We start from the raw sequence: 19,448 nt of genomic DNA, 5'->3' as shown, positions 1-19,448 counted from the left end.
TTTAATGTATTAATTAGATTTGTGTTAATAAAACGTTCGGTGGTGTTTTGCTATCGAGAACTCATTTTATGTGTGGTATATTTATATATTTTAAACATCTCTTTAAGTTTACCTTAAAGGGTCATTTACATTTGTCACTTTGGATGTACAACTTGGACGAATCATCCAAAGTGATAAATATAAATTGCCTTTGATCACTGTTTCATCCAAAGTGTACACTAAAATTGAACGATGAAACAAGTTGACGGTCTTCCTACTTTTGTTGAAAGAAGCGTTCAACGAACCGTTGATTCATCCAGATTGAACGGCAAGTGAAAAATGTAAACAGCCGACGCCGACCCGTGCGGCCAACCTCGATATAGAAAACACTGGGAGAGGTGGCAGCCTGCGGAAGATGAAACAGTGAACTGCTGCGAACTGGATGAAAATATGTAAACAAGGATGTTCAATTTGGATGAATTCAATCTGAGTGATTCATTTTGGTTGTACATCCAAAGTGACAGTGTAAACTCTGGTTTAGATAATTAATTTTTACAAAAATATTACATAATCATTCATTTGAATTCCAAATCATCAATTGGAAATAGATATGGAACTGAAATATGTGGCTTTCATTAATATTTTTTCTTTTTTCAAAATCGCTCTTGAGATATAATTGGTTGTTCAAGAAATGCCTCAAAGAATATACAGGGTGTATTGAACTTGAATAAGTGCAATTATTTAAAGTTTAAAGGGTGGTATATTTCGACCCCAGGATGTTCGGTCTTCCGGTATACCGGTACCAGTACCGGTACTTTTGAAATATTCCAGTATCGGTATCGTCTTTTTCAAGATCGGAATACCGGTTTCGGTACCGGTATCGGAAGACCGATTTTGGTGCCGGTACCGGTACTAAGACTGGTTTAAATCGGCCCTAAGAGTCCGGTTTCAATCGGTACAGAAAAATAGATTCATGATAACATGAAAATCAAAAAACCTGTATAAAACGATTTCGGAACTGGTTTTTGTGCAAAGCTGATTCTGTTCTCCTACTCTAAGTACCGTACGATCGAAAAAAAAACTGCGTCGGCGATGGCTATGAAATGAAGAGTTGAAGAGCTGTCATTTTGTATGTAAAATTGGATGGGGAATGTAATCGCTGTTCATTTCCAAGCTAACTGGACGCCGTTTTTTTTTTCGATCATTCGGTATAATACGGTCAGGAACACGCAATGTAATTTATTTTGATGTATGTTTAAGGCATTGCTAGGCTAGTTTTGTCTAGTAATCTAGTCTTCTCTTTTTGGTACAACTAAAATTCAGGAAAAGCATCTTACTCATGGATCACTCATGTATATTTTATAAATTAAAATGTTCGTAAAACTTGGCCGATATTCAATATATAGCGTCTACTCTATTATTTAAAATATGTAAAATAGCATCTTATTTCCGCTGCATTTATATATCCAAGAACAGCAGCTTCCAGTACTTTTTCCATTTTTCATAAGTAAAGAGAATGTTGAACATCAATGTCCTTTCCTGTTGGACAGGAAATCAAGAATATGCCGGAAATGTGAACATAAACAATGAGAATCTAAGTTAGATGAATAACATTATAACGGTAACGGATAAATTTCTGATATATTCCGAGAAATATAATTTATCCCTCAAAATACCGTATCTATTACGTTACGGTATTTACTTAACGTTACATGACGAGAACTTTCTATTCTATTATACAGGGTGTCCCAGAAATAAGTGCAAGTATTTTAAGGGGTGGTAGATCTCGACAAAAGAAACATATTTTCTCTTTATCGCTTTTCAAATAAGTCCAAAATAACGGAGTTATTTTACTTTGAAAATCTCAAAAAAAAAGATTTTTTGCTAAAATTTTTAGAACCACTGGACCTTTTCCGGATTTTCTTTCTTGTAAATTTAATCTAATACCTATGTTACCATGTTATCAAAAAATTATGTTTTTTAACTAAAAACTATAAAAAAAATTACTAATCGTTCATTTTCTTTTAAATTTTGTTGGAGAATTGTAGTTTATATTGAAATAAAATTTTGGGAGCATATGTAGATAAATTGAAAGCATTTTATAAGCATATACATATATAGTTATACAGGGTGTCCCCATAAGAAATTAAACATCAAAGTTGTGTTTTTTTTTGTAATGGAACAACCTATTTATATATTAATTGATTTTCGGATTCTAGGAAAAAAATAAAGGTGAGTTTTATTAAAGAAACATATCCCTAAAATGTAATGAATTTTGACATACATATTTCACATTTTGTGAAAATGAAAAATAAAATTTATATTTCAATAACAGCTATCTAAATTGTAATTTACCCTGTATAGCTTGATATTTAATTACAATAACCATTGTATGTTAAACAAAATTAAAATTTGACCCGAAAAGTTATACAGGGTGAGACGAAACTAATATTGAACATTGGTCACTTTTAAAAGTAAAGTTACTCCTTTATTGTAAAGAGAACACCCAGTATATTATTTCGGTGTTCAATGGAGAATTGATATATCTTCAAAATATTATTAAGATTGCTTACCCCTCAAACAAAAATTTTCTTAGATATTTTCATTTTTATGATTTTGCATCAGTAGATCTTTATTATTTGAAAAAATCTAGGGTGGCTGTGTTAATTTAACAAAATTAAAGGATGTAGGGTAAAATACTGTAATAAAAAGATAGACGTTTAAAACATATTTTAATTATCGCAGAATTAAAACTAGATATAAATCTATAATTATGTAACAAAAATTAGCCAGATGAAATCAAATGCTCAAAATGCTTGCTTTCCTGTTTACTGCATAATTTTTTTTTCAAAAGATCTTTTCATGTTTTGGAGTTCTACTTCGAAAAACAGCCACAATCATTTCTCTCATGTTGTCGACAATAGTTGGTCGAGTTTTGTAAACACTGTCTTTAACATATCCCTAATCAAAATATAAAAGGCCAGGCTAGATAAAATCAGGAGAATTTAAGTATTCTATAATTTGGTGAATGCACACAGCAGTCACCAACTAAAAGAATCACATCAATTCTCTGTTTGTTTAAAAAAATCTTTGATTGAGGGGTAGGCAACCTTAATACTATTTTTAAGAGACATAAATTCCCAATGAATCTATATTAATATATAAAATCCTTAAGTGACTGACATACTGATTAATCACGATCCTGCTCAAACCACTCAACGTAAGAAGCTCAATTTTGGCATACAGGTTGATTCTAGGGTGTAGAGGTTCGATAAGAAGGGATTTTTCGAAATTCCAGTTCCAAGAGGGTGAACGTAGAATGTTTAGGAGGGGAGTTAATCACCGCGACCTTATAGATCTATTGTGTGTTCCCCTTTCTTGAGTTATAACGAGTTATAACTCATCATACAGTCTCAGGGCTTTAAGAAAAGCCAGTATCTGAGACGGCTCCACAGAGGCTAGCTCTCCATCCTCTAAATCAGACGTACCAAGGTTCATGGCACGAATGGTCGTCGTCTCGGCGCACTCAGTTATAAGGTGTTCTGGTGTTTCCCCATTTTCCCCACAAAATCTGCATTCGCCGTTGTTTCTCAGTTTCAGCCTACTGAGGTGTTCGTTGAGGAGACAGTGTCCTGTTAGAAACCCCGTGACAATCCGAAGATTGTTTTTACTTAAATCAAGGAAAACCTTTGATTTTTCTCGGTCATAAGTTCTAAGGAACTTTTCGAGTGTCTTAGACCGTTGGAGGACACCCATTCCAAGTTACGGATGGAGTCTTCCAGATTCTTCAGTTCCGCTTTCAGTTGGTTCCCGTTTGGAAAACAGAACGTTTCTGGTCCAGTTAGTGGAGTGTTCGCTCCTTTTCTAGCTAGATCATTTGCTTTTTCATTGCCTTCTATCCCTTGGTGAGCAGGCACCCAGAGTAGGAGGACTTTAGTTTCTTTGCCTAATTTGTTGAGCTTCTCTAGGCATTCTTTGACCAACTTCGAATTGATGGTTACTGAGTTGATCGCGTTAAGTGCTGCTTGACTATCGGATAGGATGGCAATTTCCTGTTTTCGATAGTTCCTATCTAAGATAAATTGTACGCATCTTTCGATAGCGCAAATTTCTGCCTGAAGGATACTAGGGTAGGTGCCCATTGGTTCGGAGTATTCAGTTTTCGGCCCAAATACTCCTATCCCTCTCCCTGCTTTGGTTTTGGAAGCATCAGTATACCACGTGATGGTATGGTCTTTTATATGCTGAGTAAGCGTTTCTTTCTTCCCAATCCTTTTTATTACCCAATACTACAGTGAGGTGTTTCTCAAAGTTGTAAATTCTTGGTATGTCATCCACTGGGAGTTGGAGAAGTGGAATTTTCTTTTTGAGGGTGTTCCAAGCCCCTGACCTGAAAAATTCTCCCAGTACTGTTTCCGTCAGTAACCATTCTAATCATTGTCGCATTGGCATAACTACTGACGACAATGTGCAGTGGTGTTAGGTCTAGAATGACCTCCATTGCTGCTGTTGGACATGTTTCTCATGGCACCTGTGATGCAGGTACATGCCAGTCTCTGTACTTTGCACAGGTTTTGCCTTGCTGTACAAGTTGCTCTAGTTTTGTATACCAAGCAACTGCTCCATAAGTAATCACGGGTCTTACTATTATATATACATCCAGCGCAAATGTTAGGGGCGCAGCCCCACCTATTTCCCGCCAGTCTTCTGCATATCATGAGAGCCTTTGTGGCTTTGCTGGTAATGTTCTTAATATGCCTGTTCCAGAGAAGTTTACTATCCAGGGTTATTCCCAGATATTTCACTTCCTGTGATGGCAGTATTTCCTTTCCATCTAGATGGATTCTTTTCAAACTTCGCTTTCTGGTGAATGGCACTACTGCGGTTTTATCTGAGTTAATACTCAGCCCGACAGTCCTGCACCATCTCTCAGCGATGCGGAGTCCTCTTTGGATAATATCACACAGGGTGCCTTCATGTTTCCCCCGTGCAATGATGACTATGTCATCTGCGTACCCTATGCAGTGTATTCCCGCTAGAGTTAATTCTTCCAGTAGTTCATCCACTACCAAGCTCCACAGTAGGGGGGGAGGTCACTCCACCTTGTGGAGTTCCCTTGCGTTGTTTTAACAACTATAGTTTTGGTACCTATCTCAGCCTCTGCTGTTGGTGTTGAGAGCATTTCCCAAAACCAGCGAATTATCATACTGTTCACCCCCTCTTGTTTCAAAGAGATCGCTTGACCACCTTGTGAGGTATATTGTCAAACGCCCCTGGTAATGTCCAAAAAGAAGGCACAAAGTGCTGTTTCCTTGCTATCAGGCTTGCCTGTATTAGCTCAGTTAACTGGTACAGAGCAGTTTCTGTGGATCTGCCCGCTCTATATGCATGCTGACTATCGTGCAGTGGTTTAACCTGTAGATGATTTACTCTAATATGGTTGTCCACTACTTTCTCCATCGTTTTTTAATATGAACGATGTGAGACTAATAGGCCTAAAATGGTTTGGGGTTAGCCCAGTCAGTTTTGCCTCTATTTTGGGTATGAAGATAACTTTCGCTCTTCTCCAGATGGTTGGTATATATCCCATCGCTAAGCTGCTTCTTGTAATGTTTAATAGATGGAGGTAGCTATTTCCCTGACCCTTCTTTAGAAGGGCAGGAAAAAATCCCATCTATTCCTGCTGTTTTATAAGGCTGAAAGGTGTCAATAGCCCATTTCATTTTTTGTTCTGTTATTACTAAGCTTGGCCGTCTCCCAGTCTTCCCTGCGAGGATTGTGGGTTCGTCGGAGCTACTTGCGTATCAATAGATATGCTACCTGGAAAGTGTGTATAAAGTAGGAGGTTAGCTCTCTCTTCACCTCCTTCCGTGTAGCTTCCGTCAGGTTTCTTAAGTGCCATGTTGGGGATGGGCCCACTCTTGGCCATAGCTTTGTGTAGCCTAGCTGCATAAGTAGTTGAAGTGATGTTTTCGCAAAAGCATCTGAAGTCAGACCGCTTTGCCCTTCTAATCTTCTTATTATACTCAGTTAATTTCTCGGCGTAGAGCTGCCATTCGCCGCTGGGTTTGGCTCTGTTGAAGAGTCGTCGAACCTCCGATCTAAGATTGTCTAGCTTTTTGTTCCACCAGGGATTGTTGTTACTTTTTTGTATGCCCTTACTTGTGGGGCAACTAGATTCATATGCATCCAATATTGCACCACTGACTTCCTTTGCGTACCATTCTAGATACAGGTGGTTCCTAGCCCTACCTGCATCTATTTGGTCCAGGTTGTCTACGAGCTTGGTGTGGTATAGTTCCCAATCGGTTTTTCTTGGATTCCCCCTTCGAATTTCAGTTTGGAGTATGATTCCTCCTAATTTGAACTCGATGATTCTGTGATCTGATAGGGAAGGTTCCGTTGAAACCCTCCAATCTTTCACGTAACTAGTTACACTAGCACTCCCGATTGTTAAATTTAATACTTCCGCCCGCGTTTTTGTCACAAACGTGGGGGTGTTCCCTATATTGAGAACTTCAACATTGTATGCTAAGAGGAATTCTAGTAAACACTCACCTCTAGTGTTAGTATTAGTGCTTCCCCATACCTCATTGTGCGTATTGGAGTCACATCCCAATAGCAGAGGTAGTCGCCGTTGGCTGCAGAATCGCACGAGCTCCTCTACTTCCGGAGGCGGTGTCTGCCCATCACCCGGAAAGTATGCAGAGGCAATCACGATATTTTTGCTACAATCCTCGATATTAAGTTGAACCATGATTGGAACAAGATCTCGGGTTGTAAATTCTGAAACACATGTGTAGTTAATGTTGTTTCTTATAAAAATACAGGCTCGGGGAAATTCTTGCCTGTTATCATATATTACACTGGAATTTTTTCCAGACAACCCTTTAATTTGTCCCTGGTACACCCAGGGTTCCTGGGCTAGTACCATTACATATTGTTTTTTCTCAAAGAGTCTTGTGATTGTGGCGGAAGACCCTTTTGCATGGTGCAGGTTTATTTGGGATATCCCATGCATCAGGTTTCTGGGGTAGGTAAGGATCCCCCTGTTGTAGGGAGGACAGGGTATTTCCCATCCCCCTGACAACAGATGTTCCTCCTCCGAGGAGTGGTCATCAACCTCCTCCGGATATAAACCCTTTCAGCCAGCTCGATGTACTCACATTCTCGTTCTGAGCTTGGATAAGGTCTAGCAGGTAGGTGGTGTCTTTCCCCTTGCTTCTTGGCAGAAAGACCGTGATGGTTGTCCCTTTAGGGATGTTTTCTCCCCTCATTGCAACCAGTCCCGGCCCCTGCCAATTTTTAAGCTTAGGTGCCGTTTCCACCAACCAATCCGCCGATTTTTCAGATGCACAATCTATGAGGATCATGCCCCCCTAAAGTGTATCCCCGCAAAACGCAGCTGACCCACACTTTGTGGATCGTTGCGTCGCAATGCGCTCGCTACTACTTCGTCCAGTACTCTTCTAGAGCCGTTTGCTGGTCGGTAGTCAGTACAACCTCCGGATATTCCTTTGGCAGCACCGCAATTTTCACTTGTCCAGCAATAGCGGCATAGCTAGTGATACGTCCCTGCTTGCCTCTCGGTGTGGGACGGCTTTCCATCCTGGCTTTTTTCTCTCCTTGTCGGAGCAAAGGGAGAGGTTTTCGCTTTCCTTCTCTTGCCCCCTTTGGTGGAAAGGCGCCAGGTTGTTTCTTGGTTCCTTTCAAGGAGAGTTTTGGCTTTTGCTTCCTCCGGAGCAAGTCCTTCGTGGAGCAGTCGGAGGTATCTCCCAGTGTTTGTGCCCGCTAAGACCTACTTTAGCGGATCGTCTAACCCGCCTGGTTGACCCAAGCCGGGTAGACGGAACGGTAGCTGGTGTCGCTTGTTGGGTCTAGAGGTCGACTCCCGACCCTTACTAGAAGAGGTGGTAGCTTGTGTACCACTTGTGGAGGCTGGCCTCGCACAAGTGTCAGCCGCCTCTCCTGTAGTTCCCTTTGGGATTGAGCCTTTGGAACTTTCTTTCATAATGTTCCCAGTGTTACTAGGGGGTTTCCCCACAGCTTCACCGGTGGTGTTTTTATGATTGTTTGATCTCATAGTGTTCCCACGAGTAGCTAGGGTTAGTCAGTCCACTTCTACAGAGCCCCGCATGTAGAAGTAAGAGGTAAATACAACAATGGGGTGCCCCCTGGTGCCCCAAGGTTGAGACCAGTAGAGGCTAGTCTCTATCTAGCCACGCATCCCTTTGACCTGGTCCCACCATCGTAGGATTTAGGTTTTTTGGTGAGGTTGTCTCCTCTTGCTCCGGGCGGTTTCCACAGACAGTAGAAGGTGCCTGGTTAAATGTCTTGGTGCAATTCCCTGGCCACGACACTACAGCCAAACAAGACAATGAGTGAGATGCTTCTTAGACCAAGCCAAAGTGCTAGAGGTGATTCCCCTCAGCACCTGACCAGGAGCTTCCCCACCAACGACAAGGTCTTGCATCTCCTAGGGGAAGTTCCAAGAGGGTGAAACTACCCCTCAAATATTACAATATTTTTTATTTAAAAAACGGTCAAGTTTCCGAAAAAAACCTTAAACACGTATATTTTATTTTGTTTTTTTTACACATTTTAAGATTTTTTAAAAATATATACAGGGTGTTTCGAAAAATCTGGTCATTGATTAATCTCGATCCTGCTTAAAGCGCTTGACGTAAAAAGCTGATTTTTGGAAAACAGATTGACTTTAGGGTGTAGAGGTTTGATAAGAAGGGATTGTTCGAAACTCGAATCGGTGAAACTATCCCTCAAATATTAAAATATTTTTTATTTAAAAACCGGTGAGTTTTTCGGAAAAACTCTTAAACACGTATATTTTATTTTGTTGTTTTACATATTTTAAGATTTTTTATAAATTTATACAGGGTGTTTCATAAAATATGACCATTGAGTAATCACGATTCTGCTTAAACTGCTTGATGTTTAAAGCTGATTTTTGGCAAACGGATTGACTGTGAGGTGTAGAGGTTCGATAAGAAGGGGTTTCTCGAATCTCAAATTCCAAGAGGGTGAAAACGCCCCTCAAATATTACAATATTTGTTATTTAAAAAACGGTTAGTCTTTCGAGAAAACGCTTGGGCAAGCATAATTTATTTGGTTTTTTAAATATTTTGAAAATTTTTAAAAAATCATACAGGGTGTTCCACAAAGTTGGGTAATTTCTTAACCACGATTCTGCTTAAACTGCTTGATGTAAAAAACTTATTTTTGGCAAACGGATTTTTCGAAAGTCAAATTCCATCGGGATGAAACTACCCCTCAAATATTACCAAGTTATATAATAATATCGCCATATTGTTTTTTCTCATGCTGACATAAATGTGAGAAAATTTTATCCAGTTTTTATGTTAATGGAAATTCTTGCTTTGCTTTATCATCACCATTACAAATGATTAATTCGACGCGAACGAAGTCGCTGGTATACGCTAGTATCGGTATAATATCCTAGGTGTTTCATTTAAACTAAAGGAGTAACTTTCTTTTAAAGGCCTCACCCTATATAACTTTTTGGGCCAGTTATTTTAACTACATTTTAGGTTATACCGGGTAAATTCCAATTTAGGTAGCTTTTACTGAAATTTCAAAATTGTTCTTCATTTTTAGAAAATATCAAATAAGTCAAAAACCTTATATATTTCAGTCATATACTTCCCTAATAGAACTCCCCTTTATTTTTTTTTCTAGAATCTAAAAATCAATTAATATACCACCACAATGTTCACCACATACGACACGGAGTATTGTAGCTAAACAGGGACTAGATTTTTACAACTTGTAAGTTTTTGATTCATTGAAGGACTTATGAGAGCTACAATTTAAAAATATTTTTACATGATACAGAGTGTCCCAAATAAATAAAAAATATTATAGTTGTTTTTTTTTAAATGGAACACCCTGTTATATTATATTATCATATTATTCTATTTTTAGATTCTACGATTGAAATAAAGGTAAATTTGATTAAGGTTTATTACACTTAAACCTTACAGTTTTTGAAATATTATGAAAAAAAAAATTCAATTTTATGAAATTGCACTAAAGATTTTAAGGCTTCATTTCTCAAAGGGTATGGAAGGTTTTAATTCTAAATATTTGGACTCGCACTAATGGGCAACTATAAGGACTGGCACTAATATCAAGAATCTAATAGTTTTTTCTTACTTTTTATTAGATAATAAACTAAAATAATATTTATTTCATTTGAAAAACTCAGTAACTTCCTGTAACTCTCGTTCTCTGGCCTGCTCATGAGCCCATCGTGTCTCCGCCATTTTATCCGTAATAGACCATTTATAATGATGAATTTTGTCGCCGCATTTTACACATTTTTTATTACCAAATGGTGGTTGTCTCATATATTTTAGAAGGCATCCTTGATGAAATAAATGACCACAGTATACTCTCTCTATATGTCTTGCAGAATTCTCATCTTGTTCAAGGAGCTGAAATAAAGAAGTTAATAGTTAATAAATACAGAAGATAAACAATTAAATTGACCTTGGGATCTTTCTGAAAACATATTTCATTACAAAATTGACATTTTTCACTTGGCAGTCTTTTTACACAGTCTATAATGAAAAGAGCAGTTTTCTCCAAGGATGGTGATGGTTCAAAAGGAGGATCTTTTGGATTTCTTTTTAAAGGAGGTTCAACACATTTTCTTGCAATTTCCTTGGCTTGTGCCAACATATGTTTATAAAATGTTTGAGTAAAGTTTGTATCAACATCTTGAATGCTAAAATAAATACCGGGTGCGTCTCAAAAGTGGCTTACCCCTATAACTTTCATTTTTTTCAGAGAAAAGGGAAAACGAGGTTTGGTATGTTAATATATAACATAAATTAAGGATTGATTGACATATTCAATTGTTTTTGTTCATTTCCTGTTCCACCGGAAATAACTACAACTTTTGATTTTTAAATGAGATCCTCGGTATTTTTTATTTTATTTGATAGAAAATGACACTCTGAATAGAATGACATATCATATGTCAACTTTTGTCATTTTTGCTTACAAAAAAATCGTATTATAAATTTCAATCTCTAATGTCATGGCTAATTTATGTCATATACGAATACACCAAGTCTCGTTTTTTTATCTAAAAAAATAATGAAGTTATAGGGGTGTACAAAAATTGTTGATCTATTTTAGATATTTATTTTACATAAAAAATCGGATAATTATTGGAAAAACTGGAAATTGTCCAATTTTCACCAAAATTTGTATACACCCTTTTTTGAGGTCGTCGATCATGAATCTGAACTTTTTTTTATGGCGGTATCTTACCGTTTTTCAGAAAAACGAAAAATTATTTTAACATGGAATTTTTCTTAATTTCTCACATTTTTAAGGTTTTCTAGCACATATTTCATTAGGTATTCAATAAACAATGAGGTTTTTGCTATTTTCTGTTACTTTTTTAACAAATTCTATGCATAATAGAGGAAAATTTGCTAAAATAAATTTGCAAACAATCTGAAAATATTGGGTTATGCGTTTCTGTCAATGGTAAACCTAAATTTAGCGCGTTTTTTTCGCTCATTCTGGGATTACGAAAGGCGGTCGCCAGAGGAACTGCTTCTTCCCATAACTGCTATTTTACCAACGAGATCTAACTATTTATAACCACGAAGTTGCACGAAAGAGTTTTGATTGCATTGGTTACAACTTCTATGCGGAGGGGGTTAATCCTTTTTTGTTATATTATATCAAACAAAGATTAAACCCCTCCGCAAAGAGTTTTAATTGCATTGGTTACAACTTCTATGCGGAGGGGTTAATCTTTTTTTGTGTTATATTATATCAAAAAAAGATTAAACTCCTCCACAAAGAAGTTGAAACCAATGCAATCAAAACTCTTTTGTGCAACTTCGTGGTTATAAATAGTCTTTATATGTATAACTTCTTTGCGGAGGGGGTTAATCTTTTTTTAATATAATATAACAAAAAAAGATTAACCCCCTCAGCATAGTTGAAACCAATGCAATCAAAACTCTTTCGCCGCAACTTTGTCGATATAGGCAAGATATAGGTATATTTAATATTTAACTATTGTCAGGGTATATAATTTATTTAAAATCCTTAATCACCCGAAAAATACCAGATATGGCAACGTTGCAAATTTTCAAATTTCAAGATTAGATCTAGAATATATTTGTCTCTCTCATTACATAGGAGAGAGAAAGAAAGATATATAAGTCTCCATCTGGTCTCAATTTTCTTTGTTATTTTGTTAAGAAAAGTGTTTTTCAGTAAAATTTTGATCATTTTTCGATCCTCAATCAAGTGTTTTAGATAAACTATAATATAATGAAAATATATTGAAATTATTACTTTATAGGGCTGAAATAAAGAAAAAGTCAATGTTGAAATTATTTTCCGTTTTTCTGAAAAACAGTAAGAGACCGCCAGGAAAAAAAGTTCAGATTCATAATCTACGACCTCAAAATAGGGTGTATACAGTACATCTGCTGAATCTGTGTCTATGAAAGGAATGCGGACAAAAAACATTTAAATAAACAGCAATATATTTTATACGTCGATTTGACGAGTGCGTCACCGCAAATCGCTCCGCCCACTCATTTTATTGGCTACTTGCAAATTTGTTGAATTTTTATTGATGGGACGCGTCGTCATTTTTTTACGAAAAACGTCGAGAGAATATCGTTTCCCCTCTCACGGATACCCCGTAGCTTCAGAACGGACAGACGTACTGTACCAATTTTGGTGAAAATCGGACAAGTTCCAGTTTTCCCAATAATTACCAAAATTCGTTATTTCAAATGCAACAACCGCCCTCTTCGTTTTATTGAAATATCGCTTTTTATTTAAAATCTGAGACAGATAAGTACCGTATGATCGAAAAAAAAACGGCGTCCAGTTGGCTGGGAAATGACGACCGATGACATTTCCCGTATACATTTACATATAAAATGACAGCGGTCTTCATTTCATAGCCACCGCTGACGCCGTTTTTTCTCGATCATACGGTATAAGAAACCCTAATGTAGTTTGAAAGAGCATTTAAATCTGCTTCAACTTGTTTTAAAAAATACAGCTTGCTGCATTTGAAATAATGAAATTTTCATGTAAAATAAATATTTAAAATAGACCAGCAATTTTTGATACCCCTGTATACATTTAAGCAAGAAATCAAATTTTTTTAGTAAAGTTTATTTCTCTGGCTTAAAAGTCAGCACAAGAATTAATTTTGAAAAGTAAAGTACAGGGTGTTGACACACAATTATTACAGCATGCATATTTAAATATCTCAAAAGCCAAAGCTTTTAAACATATTAAACCCTTATAATAAATGCTTTATTTTATGTCCAAGGATCCAAAAATGAAACAAAATACTGGGTGTTCCATTAAAACAAATATCACTTTTGTTAGGGATCTTTATTTTGATACACCTTGCATATTTCAAAATAATTTTAAATGCTTGCCTTCCCACATATACCCATTAAATATTTTGTTTCTACATCTTTCGGTTTTTGTATAATTAACCGAGGCGAATGAGGTGCGTCACCCTGTATATTTATTTATACTAAAAATAAAAAGACTTACTCAACAGATGATATTGGATAATTATTGGGAATTGTTATTTTGCAAGTCCAATAATATTCACCGTTGTATACTTTTAATATTATATTTGAATATTTTTGCTTTAACTTCAATTCATCATTAACTGTCAGAGATTTTTTCAACGATTTTACTTCATCATAACAAGAAATAAGAGGATTTTCATCAATAAATTTCCAAATGAATTTTATAAGATGAAGAATTTGTGGTTTACCTAAAAAATTGATATTAAGCTATGAAATTGTAAGTAAGGAATACTTTCTACCTACCCAATATTTTTTTCAATTCTTGTTCGCAAACACTGGTTAGACGTAATAAAAGATTTTCAGATAGTGTTTTGCTTTTTAATTCTATCAATAACGGGGATGAAGGATACTCTTTTGAAAACTGCGCACACAGTATAATATGTTTAAACTGCGTTTTCTTTATTTCTGTCCGAACCATTGTGGGGACACACGAAACAAGTTTTGTATTTGGAATAACATGTTCACATAATTTTTTGACTTCGAGGAGTTCATCTTCCACAAATCCCATAAGCTTACTTATTTGGTTATTTAGTTTTCGAGGTTCAATGCAAAAAAAATATGAAGAAATATTCCTATTTCTAGTCCAATATATGCCCAATAATCAGAGACAACGTTATACAACTAACTCATTGTACTTTTCTGCAGGCGAATTAAAATACTTATCCTAAAATTTGTTATAATATAGTTTCCAAACTTTAATTTACGGTGAATATTATACCAGTAAATTTTTAACTTTGTTTTTTTTTAACAATTTTAACCTTTAAATCATTTGACATTTGACGACTTCTCTCTTGTCAGTTGCCAGATGGTTGCCACCATAAAATAATAAATACAAGAAGAAGTGTCAAGTCAATGTTAAATTATGGAAACAGCGTGGCTGCCTGGGTAACTAATTTTCAGATATGGCGGCTGGGACATTTGACATGACATAGACATGACAATTTCAATTTTATGAAATTTATTTCCGTTTCCGGTTTTTAATGGCGGGCTGTTTCAAACCAGATTCAAAAGATATAAATATTTGACGTGAATCATATACGTGAAGCCGCGGGTTTCAAAAATACAAAATTTATTTTTATGTCACATGAAATAAATTACAGATTTTTTATTCAGCAACAATAGACTAGGCTCTTTTTTTATTGCTCTCATAAGTTATTTCGCAAATGTCATTCAAGACGACGAAAACATTATTCTGATCGTTTTAGCTTAAAATTAATGTTAATTATAATTAAGAAAAAAAATTATTTAAGGTAATAATTGGTGATGGGTTTAAAATAAATATAATGCAGCTTTAAATAACTTCATACCTACTATTTAGTATAAAAGTAAGTCAACATGTGGTTTTATTATCAATTATTCAGAAGCAATAGACTGAGCCTCTTTATTTTTTTCTCATAAGTTATTTCGTAAATCTTCATTCAAGATGAAAAAAAGCTTTAGTTTAAAATTAATGTTAATTATAATTAGGAAAACTTTATTAAAAGTTTAATTGATGATATGGGATTTATAGATAAATATAATGCAGGTCAAAAATAACGTAACACATTTTATTTAGTATAAAAATTAAGCTAATATAATATAATTTTATACTGTACAAGTATTTATTTACGTTTTGCCATCGTAGTTGCCATTCATTTAGAATAGTGGATTTTAAATGTTCGATAAGATGGCTTAACTACCTTAATATCAACTACTTCTAGACAAGAATTGTGTGCTGTATTATCTTCTTTTTCACTCCCAGCTATTCCAACATGGCTTGCATGGCTTGGGACGTGAAATAACTCATGTCTTTCTTGTAGTTCACCCAATAGAATCGTTCTCGCAGCTTCCTCCCAGGTTGGTAGTTGCTATTCATTCAGAATAGTGGATTTTAAATATATTTGGTAGTCGGATGGTTTAACTATCATAACTATAACTACTTTTAATAATTCTTTTTCTCAATTCTTTGCACTATAATTTGCATCCCACGTATTGTAATATTTTCCTTTGAATTTCGTTTCCTATTGTTCCATGGCTTGAGACGTAATGTTATAGCCCTTCCAGATCCTCATGTATATGTCCCTTTTTCTTGTAGTCCACCCAATAGAACCTTTCTCTTAGCTTCCTCTCAAGTTGGTTCATTAAGAATAGTGGATTTTAAATATGTTTTGTATTCGGATGGTTTAACTACTGTAACATCATAAATAAATTGTATACCAACACATAATGGCCAAACTTCAACAGACTTTAATATTCATAAGCCTCATCAGAAGAAAATATTTTTTGATCCAAAGTTTCTTTTTCATTATTAGAATAAATTACCTGCAATTTGTTAATTCATTACAACATTGAATAAAAGATGCAAAGTGTTTATACATACTATAATAGATAAATCTTCATTTTAAATTATGTGATAGATCTGCTTGCTTGTAGGATCTAGACTCATAAACTCAATAATTTCTTTTATTGATATAACCAATAAAGTGGTAATGATGAAATTTTGTTTTTGATTTGAGCAGTAGGGTCCATTATTTCCATTATTTGATGCTGTTATTGCTCTACAAAATGTTGATCTTTATCAAGGGATGTTTATGTGTATAATATTATTATTTATGTGTATAATAATACTGTATGATCGAAAAAACACGGCGTCCAGTGGGCTTGGAAATGAACATCTCGATGACATTCTCCATATCATTTTACATATAAAATGACAGCAATCTTCATTTCATAGGCATCGCTGACGCCGTTTTTTATTCGATCAAATTGTACTTTTTTATTCTGTTGTTGCTCTCATTTAATGGTTCCTGTTTTAGTTGCTGTTGTTCATATTTTGGTTTTTTATTCTGTTGTTGCTCTACAAAATGTTATTATTTATGTGTATAACATTACTTTTTGTGTGTATAATAATACTTATGGGTATAATATTCATTTAATGGTGCCCTTCTTGCTTGTTGCAACTCAGAATTTAAATTAACTTGAGGCAGTAGGTAGAACTTCATCCTCCAATATTTTCCTATGTAAATACTGCAAGTGGACTGTATTTCTGATGACAATTTTATCATAAACTTTAACATCTTGTTCTTTAAAATGAAACCTTATCTGTAGATTTCAAAGCAATATCTAAATGCTTTTGACCATCGCTGTAATGTAATTCTTGTCTGAAAATCAATACCTCATGTCAATTATCATCATGTCTATTATCCTAATGATTTTGATTTTGATAGATTATTAAAATACAGCACTTACAGTTAACTAGTTCTTGAAAGTACCTACAATTTTATTTATTTCCTACTTTTACTTGTTTAAAAAAATGCCAACAATTTGTGCATGTCTGTCAAACTTTAAAATCATTAATAATAAATTTTATTCAGGTTGTAACTTTATAAAAAGGATTGTAAAAATATACTTTGTAACATGTATGTCAATAATCTTACGAAAAATGTTTACTACACTTTTGATTGACTCTAATTTTTGCATATAATACAAATAATACAATACTGAATTATATTATGTATTTTACATACCGTAGGCTTTGCCTTTGCTCTTTATTTTTCCATCAGCTATTCAATCAACTTCGCACCACACACACTTTAACCATTGTTAAATAATAAATAAAGCACAAAATATTGATAAACAATAATTATTTAATATTCTAAAAAATAAAAACAAAACTTTTTTTGGGTAATGTTGGTTATATTTATTTTATTCTCTTATCTATGGTTACTTTTCATTTTTTAGATTTATGCGTTTTAGCGCCACTGTGGTCATTTAGCGAACCCTTATTCTTCCCATTTTGTGACCACTTTTTCAATAAAAAGTCCCATAAGAGTTATTTCTCCTTACCTCTACACTCCATAGTTGCCAGCATAAAATAATAAATACAAGAAGAAGTGTCAAGTCAATGTTAAATTATGGAAACAGCGTGGCTGCCTGGGTAAAGAAATTGACAGAAATCATATAGAAATATTCAGATTTTTGTCTAGGACAGTTTAGAAGGCCATGCTTTCCATGCTGCCTGGGTAGGACCGCGCCAGAACTGTTTCCAATTTTCCCATAAAATAACTAACTAGAAAGAAGTGTCAACTCTGTGTTAAATCGTGGAAACACGATACGCCACCAAAAGCCTTCGTTGTCGTCTGGAGAACTAATTTTCCAATTGACAGGTGGACATGATGGCTTCATTTTTATTTCCGTTTCCGGTTATTCAATGGCGGGCCCTTTTTCAGTTTAAATGTATTTTATACTCTTTCTTATCATAAATAAAACAAAACAAAATATTATTCAAACATATTTATTTGAAATATGACACAACGTGACTAAATAAATATAAAAAATAAAGAATTGAATGATTTCTACAGCAATTACTTAATTATATGCAATTTTAACGTAAATTAGTAAGGTATAAGCATGACTTACAGTAATTTGTAAATACATACACGTATTCACAGCCATCAGGGACAGAAAACTGGGGCAAGAACATGAAAACGGAAGCCTTATACAAAAACCTGAAAACAGAAAAACACATTTTTTATACTAAAATTAACAATGTAAAAATATCAATAGGTATAAAATATAAATATACTGTTTAAAAAAGGGTCCATTATTCCCAAAGAGACCTGGTTTATAAATAAAAAAGAGACTTTTAGTCGGATAACTATCAGATTGTATGAGTCAGATTTATTATTGACAATAAATCGCACATACTGGAGATAACTAATGTTGGCTATAGTTAAAAATGATCTTACCTTGCTGTAAATTGTTTCCATTTTCAAAAAAATCGCCTATCATAAACATAACAAAATTTTCTTGCATCTAAAAAATACAGAAATAGTGTTTATTTACTACGTATTTTTAATATACATGGGACATACCTAGTACTGCAGTCTTTTTCTCCAGGATTTTTCATGTAACATATATTTTATATGCTTTATTACCTTTATATTTATAAATTTCTGCCGAAATATCAAAATGAATTTACAAAACAAAACTACACGGAGAGAATTTAAAATGGCGTCGAAATTTGTTCCATTTGTTCTAGAACAAATCTGAAGTTGTCTCTGAAGTGAAATCTGTCAATTCTAAACTGTGAAGTTAGACAATAGTTAGACAGAAACATTGCTGTCCTTGTCTAGGCGGCCATACTTGTCGTCAGGAGATGACAGGAATGACACTAATGACTGTTTAATTTTTCCTATTTCACTGTCACCCCCTGAATTTTTCCGGTTTACTGTCACCCCCCTGGTTGCCAGTTTCTTGTATAGAGTGTTGCCAGATATTAATAGAAGGGGTTAGAGCAAAAAGGGTATAAGATGGGTATAAGTGCAGAATATATAATTTTGAGTAATCACAGTTTAAAGTCAATTGCTTTTTGAAAATTCTACGAAATAAAAATATTTTTGTTGTTAAAGCGTGTGACTAACAAAAATAAGTACAAATCCAATCAATAAAGTAAAATTTTGAAATAAAAATTGGTTTAGACAAAATTTTGAATTTGATGTACAGCTGGTTCCAATAAAATTGAATACGATTTAAAACATATTTTTATTATTTCGGGCAGTATATTCTATGATACCAGTCCCCCATTTCTCTATTTTCACTTTGCCAAAAGCAAAGTTGCTTTATACAATGTCAAAATAACCTTAACATGTCAAAATACTTGCCACATAAATATACACTGCCCCTTGACACTGCCCAAATATTCGAAAAAATGTGTAAGGAGTCGTATTCATTTTTTTTGGAACCAGCTGTACTTATACCCCAGAGTTATACCCTTTTTGCGCAGACTGAAATAGTAATTTTGTTGAAGTCGATCAAATAAAACTAATTTTATTTTAAAGTAAACATTTTTA

General features: G+C 34.6%; 1 protein-coding gene and 1 long non-coding RNA gene across 3 annotated transcripts; both read right to left on the bottom strand.

Moving 5' to 3' along the window:
• Positions 1 to 10,153: 10,153 nt before the first annotated feature.
• On the bottom strand, positions 10,154 to 14,483 carry LOC115886969. 2 transcript variants are annotated; one of them, XM_030906298.1, is made up of 5 exons: positions 14,336 to 14,483; positions 13,861 to 14,281; positions 13,577 to 13,805; positions 10,508 to 10,745; positions 10,154 to 10,452 (listed from the first exon to the last, which is right to left on the bottom strand). In XM_030906298.1, the coding sequence occupies exons 2-5, from the start codon at positions 14,123 to 14,125 to the stop codon at positions 10,207 to 10,209; spliced, it is 978 nt and encodes a 325-aa protein (XP_030762158.1). In that variant the 5' UTR covers positions 14,126 to 14,281; positions 14,336 to 14,483; the 3' UTR covers positions 10,154 to 10,206. The 2 variants fall into 2 exon arrangements, with proteins under 2 accessions (XP_030762158.1, XP_030762157.1); XM_030906297.1 differs by having other exon boundaries at positions 13,861 to 14,414.
• A 2,032-nt stretch (positions 14,484 to 16,515) lies between these two features.
• Positions 16,516 to 16,750, bottom strand: LOC115886954. The gene is made up of 2 exons (XR_004050971.1): positions 16,694 to 16,750; positions 16,516 to 16,623 (listed from the first exon to the last, which is right to left on the bottom strand). It is a non-coding gene; the product is annotated as an uncharacterized LOC115886954 (long non-coding RNA).
• Between the last annotated feature and the right edge of the window lie 2,698 nt (positions 16,751 to 19,448).

The sequence above is a fragment of the Sitophilus oryzae genome, unplaced genomic scaffold (assembly GCF_002938485.1).
Source record: "Sitophilus oryzae breed Bouriz unplaced genomic scaffold, Soryzae_2.0 scaffold_54_pilon_pilon, whole genome shotgun sequence".
Taxonomy (NCBI): Eukaryota; Metazoa; Arthropoda; class Insecta; order Coleoptera; family Curculionidae; genus Sitophilus; species Sitophilus oryzae.
Note: the sequence above shows the minus strand (reverse complement) of the source record. Positions and strands in the feature narration are given on the sequence as shown.